The following is a 16,578-nucleotide window of genomic DNA, read 5'->3' as shown; positions in this document are numbered from 1 at the left end:
GACAAACTTACAAGAATTCTTGACATCCAGCCAACACAACAGCAAACACATTTTTTTTACCAACTGTCAGTGAAGTGTTGATTCAGCTCTATAGTTATTTTGAAGCCATAGTTAGGGGTGTTGTTGTCAGGGGATTGCATAATATTATATAATGTTTGTTTTTTTGGTCTTTGGACCTGTAAATGTCTGGGACAAAACCATCAGTTTATGTTTTAACCCAACAAACCGCAAATGACAAATAGTGTGTCAATTGTTGCATTGTTTGGCTTTCTTTCTTCCCTGCAATGAAGCAATTGAATTGTTAAATGAATACTAGGTAACAAAGGCGATACTAAGTCATTGTCACAAGAAGTTAAGTCTTAAGTCTCGACATTCTCAACCCAAGTGAAGTCCCAAATCCTATCTTTTGGGTTTTTGAGTTCATAACACTTTATAATGCTTTTATTGTTAAACATAGTTCAAAAACCCATCCCTCTCTTTCCCCTCCGTCTCTGTCTCTATTTACATATACCAAATTGTGCCATGACATGATGACCATATGGGATTAAAACAGTTAAACAAGTGATATTTAGCCTAAAAAGGTGAATTTGAACACTCAATTAACATGATTCTTAAACTTTGGGTTTGAGGAGGATATCAAGTCTCAAGCTCAAGTCCATGTAAAGTGAAAAGTCATTTGGTGCTAAACGATAAGACTGGCGTTATTCTTTAAATTACTTATTGGCAACAAATCCCATTAAAAGACCAAAACCAATTACAAGTTACTCTGTTTATCAATACTTCCCCAACCTGGCTCTCAGCCCCAAGCCCATTCATTCCTTCTGACGATGTAAACCTTTTAAAACAAGGCTAAGTGATCATCTAAAGCTGCCGGGCACGGTAGTTTTTAATAGCCTAAATGTCACTCGGAGAGGAATAATTACTGTTTTGTTGGGGACTACTTTCAGCAGCATATTTATACACATTTCAGGCAAAATTAAGTTTTATTGCAGCGGGACAGTGCAATTGGGATCGACTCAAGATAAACTACAGAACCCATGTTCATTGGAATGAAGGAACATGTCACCCAGTGCAACCGTGTGACTCATTGATGTTTTTTTTGGACAACAACTGAGGTGTATGACGCAGACGAATAAGCTATATTAGCCTTTAGCTACACAGGCAGTACTTTTTATTAGGATCAATTAATTGTTGGTTTTGGTCTTTTCTGGAATTGTTTTCACAGCTTTAAGGTTTTTACACATCGGGGGCGTGACAAATAAACGACACGAAATTACAAAATACTCGCCTGCAAATATTATATGTCTAGGGCTTTTATTGTGAAAGGTAAGAATGGAAGAAGTGGATCAGGTCATAAATACAGGCACAACTAAACCTGTTCCGAACAACGTGTGAAAGTATTCATGCCAAAAACAACAGTTCGAAAAAATGTGAATTAATCACACTAAAAAAACGCCCCGGTGTGTAAAGGTTCTCCTTTAAAGTCAAAAGTCTTTTTTGATTTGTTCAAGTCGGATGCCATTAAATTTATGACCTGAGTCTGTCTCGAGCCCTAGTCATGTGACTCGACTCCACACCTCTACAAAGTACCGACACTAAAACATTTTTCCAAGTGTCACGGCAAATGAAACATTATGTAAAGTAAATCCTGGGCGAGGGAGTCTCACTCGCTGCGTGTTGCAGTCGCTGCTCCTGTTTTAGCTGACTGAGCACAGTGATGAGAGTCGGCCAGTGAGCCTTTGTAATTGGTTGTCTCCTCTCCAGTTCTTTCCCTCCGTCTCCTTAGCTCAGCACTGCAGTGTTGTCAGTCCCACTGGGACTTGTTTCATGGCTGCACTCCCTCCCACGCACACCAACGCACACATACACACACACCAACGCGGTATACTGTACCCTGGCAAACAAAAAATACAAAACTTCACAAAAAGGCACCACAATCATGAGGCACGTGAGGATGCGTGTGTGTGTGAGCCCCACTTGACTCTCACAACCCATCCCTCCTTTTGGATACACCATCCGTACCAACTCCTACGCATCTCACACACACACACACACACACACACACACACACTGGCACCAACAGTAGGCACGTGGCTCTGTACGTGCTGCTCATTAGGAGATGATAGATTCAGTAAGCTTGACTTTAGGCCCTGGAGAGCCTTAAGGTAAAGTACACCTAATAAAAAGTATGACTGAAACACATACACAGACACACAAAAACGCCCACACTCCCAAAGTGGTGTTCATCACTCTATTCATTAGTCAAATGTGGCTGTCAGAGTGAATTAATGTGGTTTACTGCACCTGTCCAAGTCTGTATTTACTTGCAGGTGGCAGTCCTTCACTCGTTCTCAATCATTGTGATACCATCACACACCCTTACCAAAATGAAGTTTGTTCAAGTGTGCTGTTAGTATACTTCTTTTGAATTTAAAATTAGAGAGTATACTTTCAGTTTACTTTTTATGTACTTATCAGAGATATACTTAACAAAAGTATACTTTAGTATATTTGGCTTGTACTGACAAGTATACAGAAACGTCGAAGTATACTTGGCTCATACTGAGAAGTATACAGAAAACTCTAAGTATACTTGGCTCATACTGACAAGTATACAGAAAAGTCTAAGTATACTTGACTCATACTGACAAGTATACATAAAAGTCTAAGTATACTTGGCTCATACTGAGAAGTATACAGAAAACTCTAAGTATACTTGGCTCATACTGACAAGTATACATAAAAGTCTAAGTATACTTGGCTCATACTGACAAGTATACAGAAAAGTCTAAGTATACTTGACTCATACTGACAAGTATACAGAAAAGTCTTAGTATACTTGGCTCATACTGACAAGTATAAAGAAACGTCTAAGTATACTTGGCTTATACTGACGAATATACAGAAAAGTCTAAGTACATTTAGTTTATAATCCTACTTACTTAATCTTCAAGATATATTTAAGAAAAGTATAAGTAAGTATTCTTGCCTTTTAGCTCTACAAAAAGGTATACTTGGCTTGTAGTTGTGAGAGTTTGTAAAAGGATGTTTTGATATGAATTTACCTCAATTCATCAAGTTTTTGGATTATCCGTTCACCGTAGAGGCATGCAAGAACAACACACTTTATTATTTTTTTAATCTCATCACAAATCATCAAGTCAAATAGCAAAAGGAGCAAGTTTCTTTATGTAATACATAAATCATTGGCTAAGTACTGTAAGTTAAAGTATATAAAGTATACTTTCATGGACTAAAAAGCAGAGAGTAATTTTTTGCAAGTCCAAATCAAGTCTTACACATGCACACACATTTTTGTCACACACCTACTTCTTATACCTTCCTTCATGATCCTCTGTCATTGCAACACCTTTGCTTCCTGATATTATTCACACCAAACAAATGCTGTCAGTTTGCATATATGCTAACAATCTCACACGCTAACACCTACCAACACAATGCCGACGCACCTTTAATACAGACGCAGATATGCACACCTACCCTGTGAATCAGATTAGAAGGAATTGGGAGCTTTGTGACAACACATGCGCGAGGCAGGGTTACTATTTTCAGCGTGGGAGGGAACATGCAGTGGTGGATGAGAGAAGCACTTCTTCAGATGCTGCAGCCTGTGGAAGTAGAGCAGGAATATGGTTAATTTATGAAAGTGAGTCGGAGTCAAGAGCAGCTTTTTCTAAAGACGGTGGCTGAATGTGTGTCAGAAAGCAACTTTTGCACAACACAGAGCTGCATGCAGTCAGGTACACATGGTGGAGGGAACTCGGGGCATCGTTCCCAGTGATGAGCTCACCTTCCGGGTATCGGTGAACAGCCTGTCCATGCCAAGAAAAAAACTGTGGCAAGATGTCAGACCCTGCCTCTCTGAGTAGAATAGCAGAGCTATGGAGGACATTGGAAATACATTGTGTTCTGCTGTTGAGACAGGTCAGAGGGTAAAGGCTAAGATAGAGAGAGAGGGGAAGATAGGCTGGCAAAGACGCATCTTTTCATAATCTTCTCATCATCTTCTCATCTGTAGTGTCGCTTTACTCTTTTCTTGCAAATGTAACTTGCTGCAAATGTGAATTCTGCTAAACTAGCTGTAGAGGTGGAGACCTCTTTGCACTATGTACAGCTTGTAGATAGATAATCGATTTCCATTGATGATCTTTTGCTGCCTTTGACACTGTGATTCATTGTTTGGCTGGAAACAGTGAATCTCTTGGAATGTATGCAGGAAAGGAGACTAGGGCTGTCACTCGATTAAAATAGTTAAATAGCGATTAATCAAGATTGTCCATAGTTAATCGCGATTAATCGCACATTTTTTATCTGTTCAAAATGTACCTTAAAGGGAGATTTGTCAAGTATTTAATCCTCTTATCAACATGGGAGTGGACAAATATGCTTGCTTTATGCAAATGTCTGTATATAGTTATTATCACGTAATTACATTTATTGAATCAATTAATAACACAAAACAATGACAAATATTGTCCAGAAACCCTCACAGGTACTGCATTTAGCATAAAAAATATGCCCAAATCATAACATGGCAAACTCAACCCCAACAGGCAGCAACAGCTGTGTCAGTGTGCATGTCTGTAAAGGGGAGACTTGTGGGTTTCCATAGAACCCATTTTCATTCACATATCTTGAGGTCAGAGGTCAAGTTTGGAGCGTTATTTAGCAATTCCATGGTTGGCACCAATGCATTCCTTAGGTTTTCTAGTTTCAGATGATACCAGTATCTTCACTCCTGCTGTAAAACTGAGCCCGCTACAAACTCCAAAATCGCAAGTTGCGTTAATGCGTTAAAGAAATTAATGGGGTTTATTATCGTGTTAACTTTGACAGCCCTAAAGGAGACATATTTTATATTAAAGATATTTAAAAGATTTAAAATAAGCAACAAAAGTAATGTACCGGTAATCAAAAAATATTTTCTCACTGCATTATTTTTACATTTTTTGTTTGCACTGTCTGTGATGTCTCTCAGATACACTGGTTTCATCAGAGAGTCAAGTCGAGTCGGGGTGATTTTCTCTCTAAAAGAGGCTGAGAAGGATTAGCAGAGATTTTTTTTTTTACCAGGTCTTGTTCGTATATGATCAAAACATGCCCAGTGGAGCTCATTAGCAGACTGAGATAGAAAGTGTATACCACCTCTGACCATCACAAGGGCTTAAAACAGCCTCACTTGGCTTTCTATTAAAAGTTCTCGGTCGGAAATGTACTGTCTGATTATTCTGGGTAAATAATAAATGCCTGTAAACACCAACCCCCACATAGCCTATCACGTGGCCGTCACAGTTGGGGGCTGTTTTTGAGGAGGAGGGGGCTTGTATATGATACTTTACTGCATCCAGCTCACTTTTAGGAAAATTCATAATTTATTGACTTTGCGATAATTTTGGCAGTTCTCTGAACCATTTAAGAAAGCTTGTTATTAATTATTTATCGGCTGCATTTGAATTCACAAGAGCAGCAGAGAATCGTTGGGTCTTTTGGGAGATTACAGAATAATTTATGTGCCATAGAGCTATATATTTGAGTGAGAAATTGTTGCGGTTATGTAAGACTGTGCTGCTGTCAGACTATATAATAGCCCCCTAGAGCCCTTACAGATCTATGAGGAGATATTTTGGCAAACTAGGTTTTTGTCTTCCTTTAGGCTTATGACCGGATTCAACGAAGCAAACCACTGGTGCTCAAATGTTAAGAGCCAAAATAGCCTTTTTCTTCTTTTTAAAAGAATAACTATTAGTCTAGTCTATTGACTAGATGCAGTGAGGCAAGTATTACAAAATGCACTTAATAGCTCAAACAATCTTTTATATCTTTTTGTGCTATTTATGTGCAGCCCTTTCAATTAAAACCATTTGAGGGCTCAAGTTAAAAACAACTCTAATGACTAAGGATGTTGATAAAAACCAAGTGCATAATATAAAGTTTGAAGAATATTTAATATTATTATATATATTTTATAGGCAAATTAATTTTAACAGATGCTGGTGAAACCAAAAAACAAACCTGAGAAGTTTTCTATAGAGGGAAATACATTGTTTGCCACTGTTGGTAAATTACAGGCTGCCCTGGGTTTTCATGCAGCTGGGTGCAAAGCTGATTTCACCAATCATTGTTCCGTGTCATTACCGATGAGTCACTGTTGATTGGGCCTTTGACTGATCCTGATTACAGTGAATACTGCACAGTCACTGTTTCCCCCTGCAAAGGAGAGCTACATCCATCTCAATATGAAGCTGAGGCAAACTGGCTCGCTCGCTGCATAATGAGAGTTTAATTTCCGCATATGCCGCCGAGTGTTATTAAGAAACACCTTGTAATTTACACAGCGAGAGCTTCTTAACCTTTCTCTTTAATTGGTTTTGTCTTGATCAATACAGTTCCAGCCAATGTAACTATTGTACTAAATAATACACTCCAGCAAACTGATTTATTTTTCAATATATTTTAATTGTGCATTTTAACAGCATTTTCTTCACATTTACTAATACAAATGTTGTTCATTAAGTTAACTGGCAATGGAGCACATCTTTTCACACACAAATGTAGGTCACAACTACTACATAATTAGCAGATAGTATGATAAAACTTGACTGTGAAAGGCAGCAGTACCTAATCCTGTGTTTCATACCTTCTTGCATTATGTTAAAAGGAATTGTTTATTTTGGTAAATACGCTTATTTTGATTTTTTCCACTGGGAGTACAGATGACAATTATGGCATGTTGGTTATTCAATTCAACTTTTGATTTTTAAGTGGAAGAGTGTGTTATTTTTTCTCTCAAAAGTAGCATTGTCTTGCTTTTAACAAACAAAACATAACATTATAATTAGGGAGCTGTGTATATATATATATTTTTTTAGCTTTGGACAGGGCCAAGCGAGCTGTTTTTCCCTTCTTCTTGTGTTTATGCGTTAAGTTAGTTAAGCTAGTTGCCTGCTGTCTCGCTTCATATTTAGCATAGAGATGTAAAATTGGTATCAACCTTCTCAATTTTGCAAGAAAGCAAATAAACGCCTCCTTAAATGTCAAACAATTCCATTAAAAATCCGGATGCTTTTGAACTAACTAACTAAGTGACCAATTTAGAGATAGCAACAATTAACAACCATGAGGATTCAATGACCAATAGTCTTGGTTTTCACTCCCACCAGCCATGATAAGCCACTGACTCATGCCAAACAAGAACTGATCAGATATGAGCAGTTTGTTTTGGTAAAAGAAAAAAAGCCACACAAACAATTCCTTGGATCCAGCCCCAATTATAATTCAAGTCACACTTTGACATTAGCTACTAGAAATGCCTCAGGCCATTTGAGTTTGTGAGCTACAGCCGGCAAAGGTCAAGTTTGAACTAATTTCCTCATCATGGATCAACATATACTTATAGAACAGTTCGTATTATTTTTCATTTTAGTGCGTTCTCCTACTAATGTCCAGCAACACAAGCGATCAGTGCGCCTGCAGTGCATAATCTGTTAAGGCAACAAAACTACTTGGTTAGGTTTAGGAAAAGATTGTGGTTTGGGTTTAAATGGGTTAAAAAGTACATTTCTTACATAAAATATGTATGTTCATTATGTAACATATGTAACATACGTACGTACGTACGTACGTATGTGGCTTTAGTTAAGTACGTAAGTTACGTAACAAAAGTAAGGTAAAATAAGTCAACGTTGACTTTTGGTTTCTAGGGATGTAAGAAAATATCGAAAATCGCGATAATAATTAATAGTTTACATGCAAAGAGTCAATACTTTATTTAATTTGCAAAGTAGTGCTGATGGATGTTAATGGGGGCTGTGATAAATGCGAATGTAGATCCCAATGTTCTGATTGCATAAAAAAAGTAAACTTCTTTTGCTCAGGTTTCATGCATATCGTGGCGTGTTCTTTATACGACAGATTTCCTAAGATTAGATTTTAAAAATTGCTATATATCGCCTTACTTACAGTATCGCATTATATCACGATATATATCAAATCGTAACCCCTGTATCATGATACGTATCGTATCGCCAGATTGTTGCCGATACAATGTCCTATTGGTTCTATTGGTAAAGTCCTGTGTTTCTTTGACCCATCCATCCACCCCGAACTCTTCTGTTTGCAGACTTGTTGCTCTTTATACTACGTCACCTGACTTCCTCAGAGGCAGCCCTGCACGTCCTGGCTCACAATTACGTGATACGAATTACAGTGCATTACTTTTCGTAGGTACGAACAGTGAATAAGAACAGCCTGCGTGGGTGAAGTCAGTACACATCAACTTTTAACTGATAAGTGAAGAAGACAGACTAATACAAGAAAAAGAAAAAATATATATTTAAAGGGTTGTAACCTTTCTTCAACTGTTCTTTCTTTTGGCTTAATATTTCATTTATTATTATTTATTTTTAACGCAATATAGCCAGCTCACAACTAGAAACATGATATTATTTTTTTGAAAGGAACATGATTCAGCTTTATCTTTCTCGGGTGTCACATCAGGAAATTAAACTAACCCTGTGTTATAGGTACAGAGGCATACAAGGGCATAAACACAGATATGATGAGGTGTGTGTGTGTGTTTGCTTTGTGTGTATCAAATCCAGCAGGACCAAAGCTGTCAGGAAAGATAGCACGCTACATTAAACCCTCACACACTTACTGTGGTGGAGACATATTTTTGGGTGTCCCTGTCCTCTTCAGTCCTCACTGGAACAATTTCAGAGACAGGGGAAAGAGAAAGAGGGGGGGGGGGGTGAAGAGTGAGGTGAGGGAGATGGAGAGAGAGGGAGGTGCCGCCATCGACTGCAGCAGAAAAATGAGCGAGCGGAGGAAAAGGGGGAGGGCAGAGTGGTGATGAGGGACAGTGAGAGAGAGAGAGAGATGGAAGGAGGAGAGAGAAGTGGAGGCTGCATTTTGCTCACTGCAGAGCCTTTCATTGATAAAGTAGCGCTGGTGTGAACCAGAGGACTGCAGCTGGACACATCACACACTCTCATACACCCAAACACACACACACTTCCTGGGTGTTTGTTTACAGGCTGACACCACAGCGGCATCAATGCATTCACTCACAGTGCACACTCCAAACAACTGAGGACACACACAGACTGACCACACACTCTTATTGAAACAGACATCCTCGCAGACACCCTCCATCCTCTTCTCTCTCTCCACTCTCTTTCGGGTATGTGTGGCATAGTTCAGTGACACCTGAGGAGCAAGGAGTTGGTGCATCTGATCATCTGGGACCAGCTTTTGGAAGGAGTCCTTGGATGAATAGAGGCTGTTGAAGCTGCAGCGGAACCAGCCAACGCACCAGTAAAAGGTATGGAAGGATGAAAGCATGTGCATGCATTAATATACATACTTTGGAGGGATATGTATAAACACACTCAGCATGTGAATACACTTACACATGCATGGATAAACTTCACACATACATCAGACAGTTCACTGAATGTAAACAGTTTCCTCCTCACAGCAACAGGAGCTGCTGGTACCCTCCTCCTCCTCCTTCTCCTCCTCCTCCTCGTCTTCCTCTCTCCATCTTTTTGTGTGCATTCTCTCTCACTTCCTCCCTATCTTTATCTCCATCCTGACACCTAGTTGTTCCAGTAATCTCATTCTCATCACAGCGTCCTGCCTCTGTCCTTTGCATTTTGGTCCATCTGTTTCCTCCACCTTCACCTCCACCTCCTCCTCTCACTCTCCTCCTCGCATCCTCTTTTTGCCACCTCTCTCTCTCTCTCAACACAGAAGCATCCCTCTCATTTTCTGTCCCGCACTCTCCTCACGCCTTTTAACAACTCTCCCTCTCTCCGTTTCACTCCCTGTCAGTCGTGTCCGTCACCCTGGGATCTACGGAGGCAAGCGGAGTGCCGGTGTCGGCCATGAAGCTGGTGAACGGGGGAGGAGGAGGAGGAGGAGGTGGAGGAGGCGGAGGAGGAGGAGGCGGCGGGGGAGGTGGAGGAGGTGGAGAAAAGACTGCCTTTTCCTTTAAGAAGTGCTCTGCTTTCCAGTTTGTCAAGAGGAAGGTGAGTTTGGGTGACACACACACATACACACACACATTTTGGGATGGATGTGAGTGTGTGTGCCTACACATGCACCTACACAACCAGAGTGAGAGGTGTATTGGCCGAGAGAGGGGGTGTCACAGCCGGAGTGTTCCCTCTCTCTCTTTCTGTGTGTGTGTGTGTGTGTGTGTGTGTGTGCATGCCAGAGATGATGTCATTGTGAAAGCTAATCAGGCGCAAGATTCGGCTCCCCTGCGTACTTGTGTTTACTGTGTGTGCATTTGCGCGTGCTCCAAAACACTGTTGCACTACAGAACCCACAAGTGTTTGTTGTTGTGTAGAAATCATGACATCACCGAGCTGGCGAGGTCCTATATAGTTTATGATCCACTCAGCATCTCCTGCATTATGCTGCAGCGCTGTCACAAGGCTCGTTTCCTGTGTAATGTTAATGGGTTGCATTAAATGGGTTCCTCGGTTGGCGTGTTTGTGTTTGAGTGCGTGTGCTGACTTTTCCAAAAAACAAAAGTACAATTCAGGGATTTAATGGACTACAAATCTGCATAGGGAGGACATTTGGTACAGCTTTCTAATCAGGCATACTTAGGTTTTATAAGTTGTAACTAATGGCTTTAATTATGGTAAATATATCATTAGTTCTTGAATATAACTGCTTTGTCTCATTAACTAGCTCTTTTTAACTAGGACTGTATAAACATTTACAACTGCAGATGTCCCCCCCATCCAATTTTATTCAAATTACAGTTATATTTACTTATTAGCAGCAGCAATACACTTTTATGAATATGTCTTGCACTATTTGATTGAAGAGTTATGACCAAATTATCAAACTTATCACCTCATAGATGGTTAAAGTGGAATAACAGTTTATTAATGATTGATTAACATTTATAACTGCAAGCCTGATGGCTTATTTTAAGTTTTACATTTTTAAGATCTTTAAGTTTTCATTTGTTTTTTAAGTGAGAAACTCAACGTAACCCTTATTAATAACTTACTCACTTTCTAATAAGCCACCAACGCTGAAGTTATGAAGTTATGTTATAAAGCCATTAATTGAGGTTTCATGGGTTGTTGTATGTTGTTTTAAGTGAGACATCAAGATGAAGAAAAGAGCTAGCTAAAAGCAAAAAGTAAAGTTTGTTAGAGGAGGATTTTTCACAATCAGGCACCTAAAAGTTGTTCCTATAAAGCGTTCACTATAAAGCGTTAATAAACTGTTTATTAACATGAATAAACTGTTTATCAACATTAATAAAGCCATTAATTACAACTTGCTAACCCTTTACAAACTACGCCGTATTAAAAAGTAGTAGATTGTCCTGTGCTTGAACTGTATGCATGGCATGCATTAGAAAAATAACAACATGTAGAGCTAAGAAAAATGAATAGATAAAGAGAAAATGAATTGACAACTAGTTTGATAATTGCTGAATTATTTGGTGATCAGTAATCATCAGACATTTTTTGAGTAAAAGTACAAAAAAAAGTCAGTGTTTCTGACTTTTCAAATAGAAATCGATTACAATAATTGAGTAATTGATGATAAAAACAATCATTAATTCCAGCCATAAACAGACAGTGACACGCTGACAATCCTTGTGCTCAATGCTAATGCTTATCAGTAAATACAAATCATTAAATCTAATAAATCAGAGTAGATAAGAAAGTAGAAAAGCTTAAAGTTTCAAAATTTGAGGTAATGCATATGGATGTTATCCAATGAATTGTTAACATGATGAGGAGATCAGTAGTTTGTTGGACTTCTGAGCTTCAGTATACTGTATATGCTGTATCCGTCTAAACCTCCATTAGTGTTTGTTACACTCCAAACATGCCAAGCTTGACAAACAGTTCAACTTCTGCTCCCTCACATCTGAATAATTTGCCGCCGATTTACATGAGATCAAAAGAAAAACATTGAGCAATATGACTGCGGGGTATGATGGGAAGGAAATAACTAACATTACTTCCAGCTCGCGGAAGAGAAGCAGATTGATGCATTTACTCAATAATCACTGTATTGCTCTGGGAATATGGTGCAACGTTATTATTTTCCATTACCCAAACAGTGTAATACGATAAATCAGATGATAAAGTAAGGCTTTATTTCACCGGTTATTATGTTCAAGTTACCACATTTTCAGCCTTAGGGAGAGAATATGTTCCAGGATGACATCTAATTGGAAACAATCAGTTATGTGCTTGATAAATAGGTAAAAAGGTTTGAAGTTGCTGAGTAGATTTAGATATGTTTCTGGTTGTGTCATCGATGTGTGATCTTGCTCGCAGTAGTGTTGTTGGTCTCAGATGGCGTACAGTATGGTGTGGATCCCTGATGACTCGGCCGGTTAATATGAGCAGATTGTGTTGTGTTAACACCCACGCACAAACACACATGCACTCCCACAGGCACATTCTGCTGCGGTGAGTCTCGCATGGGATTTAAAAAAAAAAATTGAAATATGAATCAGTAATTAAGAGCCTGAGGATCTATCTATACATCTACGTATGATAAATCTTTAGCTCTTTTTGCCTTGTTTTTTGCATATATTTTGTATAAAACTGACTTTCCTTCTGGGCTCCACCCTAACAAGAAAAACAGGAGCTTCCAGATATGCATCAGCACACAGCCTCAAATCAGAATCAATGCCTGCTGCTGTTAGGGGTTTATTTGTCTCTCTATTTGTATCTAAATAAGCCTAATTACATAATGGGGAGAGCAGTCCAGACAGAGCACTATATCATACAAATGAGTAAGGGAAATAATGGAAGGAAATGTAAAATCAATGGCTCTGTGTGTGTGTGTTTTCTTGTCTGTGAATTTGGACTGTACATATTGATTGTTGATTAGACATTTGGGCAATATGGGAAAGTTTGAAATGCAATAATTCCCTGAAGTTGCGTCAAAATTAGTCAGCAGCTTTTGAGATATGACACATGGACAAACAAGCCCCATCAAAAAGATGAAGTATAGCTCTTCACTGAGGTTTTTAAGTGGGCCACAAAAAGGAGAACACATTCCTGCTGCCACGATGCACCGTGTTTTTGTGTCTGAGTTGAATAAGTGGTAAGCTTCGGCAGACACCTCTCATCAGTTTCATGGTCAGCGGGATATGTTAAACAAGCGGTATGACAGTGCAGCGTTTGATCCACTGGGGGTAATGCCAAAACATTTCTCACTCTGCTTTGAATAGGATGACAAATAAGAACGGGAGGAATCCTGTAATTGGATGTAGCGTCAATCCCGCCTACTCTTATTTTAGGTGCATATCATTGGACTTGTACGAGCCAGTCCTCCAGTGGCTGGTTTGTTTTTGTGTTGACCTGCTGGAGTGTTTTTCCAAGTCTGTTTTCCTTTAGAGCCGACGTGCCTTGACATGCTGTCTGGCTACCCTTCGACTTAGGCATTCAGTCTTAGTGTGTGTGTGTGTGTGTGTGTCACAGCTGTCTGGACTCTGTGCTGCTCAGTCACAGAGGCTATGCTGCCCCCGCGGTGTGTGTTTGCTAAATGTTCGATTCACGCAGCAGGACCAGATTTCTCAAGGCTTCTCATGAAAATTTCGCTTTTCTTTCCCCGTCGTTCTCCTTCTGTCTCCCATGTGCCCCTTTTTTTTCTGTTTTCTCTCCACTTTAACCACCTCTCCTCCATGTTTCTTGCCCCAAAACCCACACACTCACACACCAGATTTGATGGTTAGTGACAGTGCTTTTCTGGGAAGCCTTAGTCACTGCAGGAGAGATGTGTGTGTATGCAATGCTGTGCTCGCATGCACCAACATGTGTCGGTGATATTTCACCAGTAAACACAACGTCTCACTCTTTTTTTTTTTGTTTTATTACCGTACGGCTGCGTAATGTGAACATCTGTTAGTGACGAGGATGTAGAAGGGTTTTAATTTGTGCTAATTCATCATAATAGTCACGTGCGGTTGGTTTGAAGTTCGCTTCTGCAGGGAGAGCTCTCTGACTCAACTCGCTTGACTCGTTTTAAGGTCGACAATATTTCAAAGGCAAAGATTTTGAAGAAACTTTGACAAGATAGATGTCACTCTTTGTCATATTTGAAGGTCACATACATGCAACAGGAGTGGGTGCATGGGTGTCATTCTGTGTGTGTTCCCTTTCGGATTCATGTGTTCGACGTGTGGCAGAGCAGAGAAGCAATCTGAGCCTCACTTAAATGTAATTTTGTGTGTGTGTGTGTGTGTGTGTGTCACTTGAAATGACATGTAATCAGGGATAACATGAGAAACTCTTCTCATCGAAGGTTTGCAGCTGGCAGAGCTGACAGTGTGTGTTTGTACAAAGTAGAAGTGAGATCCAACCAACCTTTTTCTTCTAAAAAAAAATGTATTTCTCAAACTGCTTTTGACCTGAGCGCTTCTTTCCCATGCAGGTGCAAAGGTGGATGAGGAACCCCAAGGTGAGCGTGGAGAAGGCCCAAGGGAAAGGCATCTACCCGTGTCCAAAGTGTCCGCTGGCCGACGACCTGTGGTACACGCACTTCCCCTCGCCTTACGGCTGCTGTCACTACGGCGGCCTGCAGGGCGGACAGTACTACCACCAGGAGCCGTGCTCGCCATGCCCTGCCAGTGGGCAAACCAGCGGCCATGACAAGAGCAAAGGATGCAAGGTAAAAACAAATACACACACAGAGAGAGAGAGAGAGAGAGAGAGTGTCAATGAATGCATTTGCGTGAGTAGTCAGTCATTATGTCACACTGAACACTGTGACACACAATCAACTGCAGCATCATTTGTCACCTCCGTCACACACACAGCTGTTGGCAGTGAGTAATATGCTCAGTCTTCATTTGAAGGGTAAAGTTGAATACAACTTGAGGTCTTATTTTCATAGCTTGGTCATCATTTCTATCGATTATAACACCATTGTGTTTATCAAAGACAAACAAAGAAAACAAGTGGTCCCTAAAACAAAGCAATCTGTATTTGAAAATGCAAAAGTATTCAATAAGTAAAAAAGCAAATATAACAGGGATGTCTGGAGGAATCACTTTTTTTTCTAGGGATGCACCGATCCGACTTTTTCAGTCCCGATATTGATAGCGAAACCTGGGCTGATCAGCATTGGCTGATACTGAGTACCGATCTGATACCAGTGTTTAATTAACAAGCTGTACGCCCCACTGTGTGGAAGTGACTGGGGTCCTTCTTTTATGTGTAGGGCAACATCAGGTTGGACTTAAACATTGCTTTCCTAGCTGTACAACAACATGTAACAAATAAATACATAGATATTATATTATCGAATGGTTATCTATTATTAAAATAATACATAATTCTCCAGCAGCTTGGTAAACAATCTTCAAAATTAACAGGAATTACAATTCAAGTGTAAACCTTTTTAATGCATCAATAAATTGGTCAAAACCTAAACAGCAATTGAAATTCCAGTATATAATGTATAGAGTATATAAACATAGAACTGAATTGAATGGATCGGCCCCATTGTCACCGGTACCCGATCTAGCTATTTGAGTCAGTATCGGCCCGATGCTGCTTTTCCTATCCCATTAATCATCTCATGAACCCTCAGATTTATCTCGTGACCTCTTCGATGGGTCCCGATAACCCAGGTTGGGAACCACTAAGTCAGACATTCAGACAAATTGAACAAACCAAATAGTTTAGCCAGATTATCTAAACCATTTTATTCTGAAGAACTCAGAAGTTCACTTCATCTCTCTATACTGTAGATTCAGTGGAACAAGTACGTCCAATATACTGTATATGTGATATTGTGATGCTTTTTCTGCATTTCTACCACCGTCTCATCCCGCCATCCTCTCACCACAAATCTCCTCCTGTGGCCTTCAGGTGCAACTAACACACTCCGTAACAGCAATCATTTTTACATCTCCCTCTATTTGCCCATTAGCGCTCATTAAAAGAAATTAAAGAAGCAAATTAGGTATTAACAGGACTCTAGACATTGTTTAGTTTATCTTTACTCGCCCTTTAAGCTCTACCACGAGTGTTGTTATGTAACATAAACACTAAGAAGACTTGGGCGTTTTTTTTTTTTTTTAACTTTCCACTTGTTGCTCACCACGGGCTGGTCTTTCTAAAATTACAGCAGGAGGCATATATTCAGCAGAGAACATGAACATTGTATAAAAAATTAGATAAAACACCAGTGCAGGCTGTCAACCAACGCCTTGTCCAAACACACACCAGTCCATTCATTCTAACGCTGCTGCAGGTGTCCAGGTTGTCCTTGCAACTGCAATCATAATAGCCATCCCACTCCTATCAATCATCATACCCATCAAGTGGTTCCTCGCTCGTATGTTTGTGTTTCTCCAGTCCCATTGGCGACAGGAGAGAATGAGTCATCACTGTCCCAGCAAGACAAAGCCACACTGTGTACCGCGTGTGTTTGCATGTGAGCGAGTGTGCAACGAGAAACGTTGAATCGTGTAGGAATATAAAACAGGACCGTGTTGTTGTTGTCCGTCACTCCTGCAGCACCTTTTAGTTTCATTTAGTTTCATTTTGC

The 16,578-nt window shown here is 39.8% G+C and overlaps 1 protein-coding gene across 1 annotated transcript in view; it reads left to right on the top strand.

The window, feature by feature from the left end:
* The first annotated feature begins 8,867 nt into the window (after positions 1–8,867).
* Positions 8,868–16,578, top strand: part of sgk1 (serum/glucocorticoid regulated kinase 1) — a 40,550-nt gene continuing 32,839 nt past the window's right edge. Inside the window, exons 1-3 of the mRNA XM_037750808.1 lie at positions 8,868–9,343; positions 9,856–10,052; positions 14,455–14,691. Coding sequence (XP_037606736.1) covers positions 9,909–10,052; positions 14,455–14,691 — 381 coding nt within the window. The 5' untranslated portion in view covers positions 8,868–9,343; positions 9,856–9,908. The remainder of the gene's footprint in view (positions 9,344–9,855; positions 10,053–14,454; positions 14,692–16,578) is intronic.

This window comes from Sebastes umbrosus, chromosome 18 (genome assembly GCF_015220745.1).
Source record: "Sebastes umbrosus isolate fSebUmb1 chromosome 18, fSebUmb1.pri, whole genome shotgun sequence".
Lineage (NCBI taxonomy): Eukaryota > Metazoa > Chordata > Actinopteri > Perciformes > Sebastidae > Sebastes > Sebastes umbrosus.
This window is presented reverse-complemented; position numbering and strand designations above follow the sequence as displayed.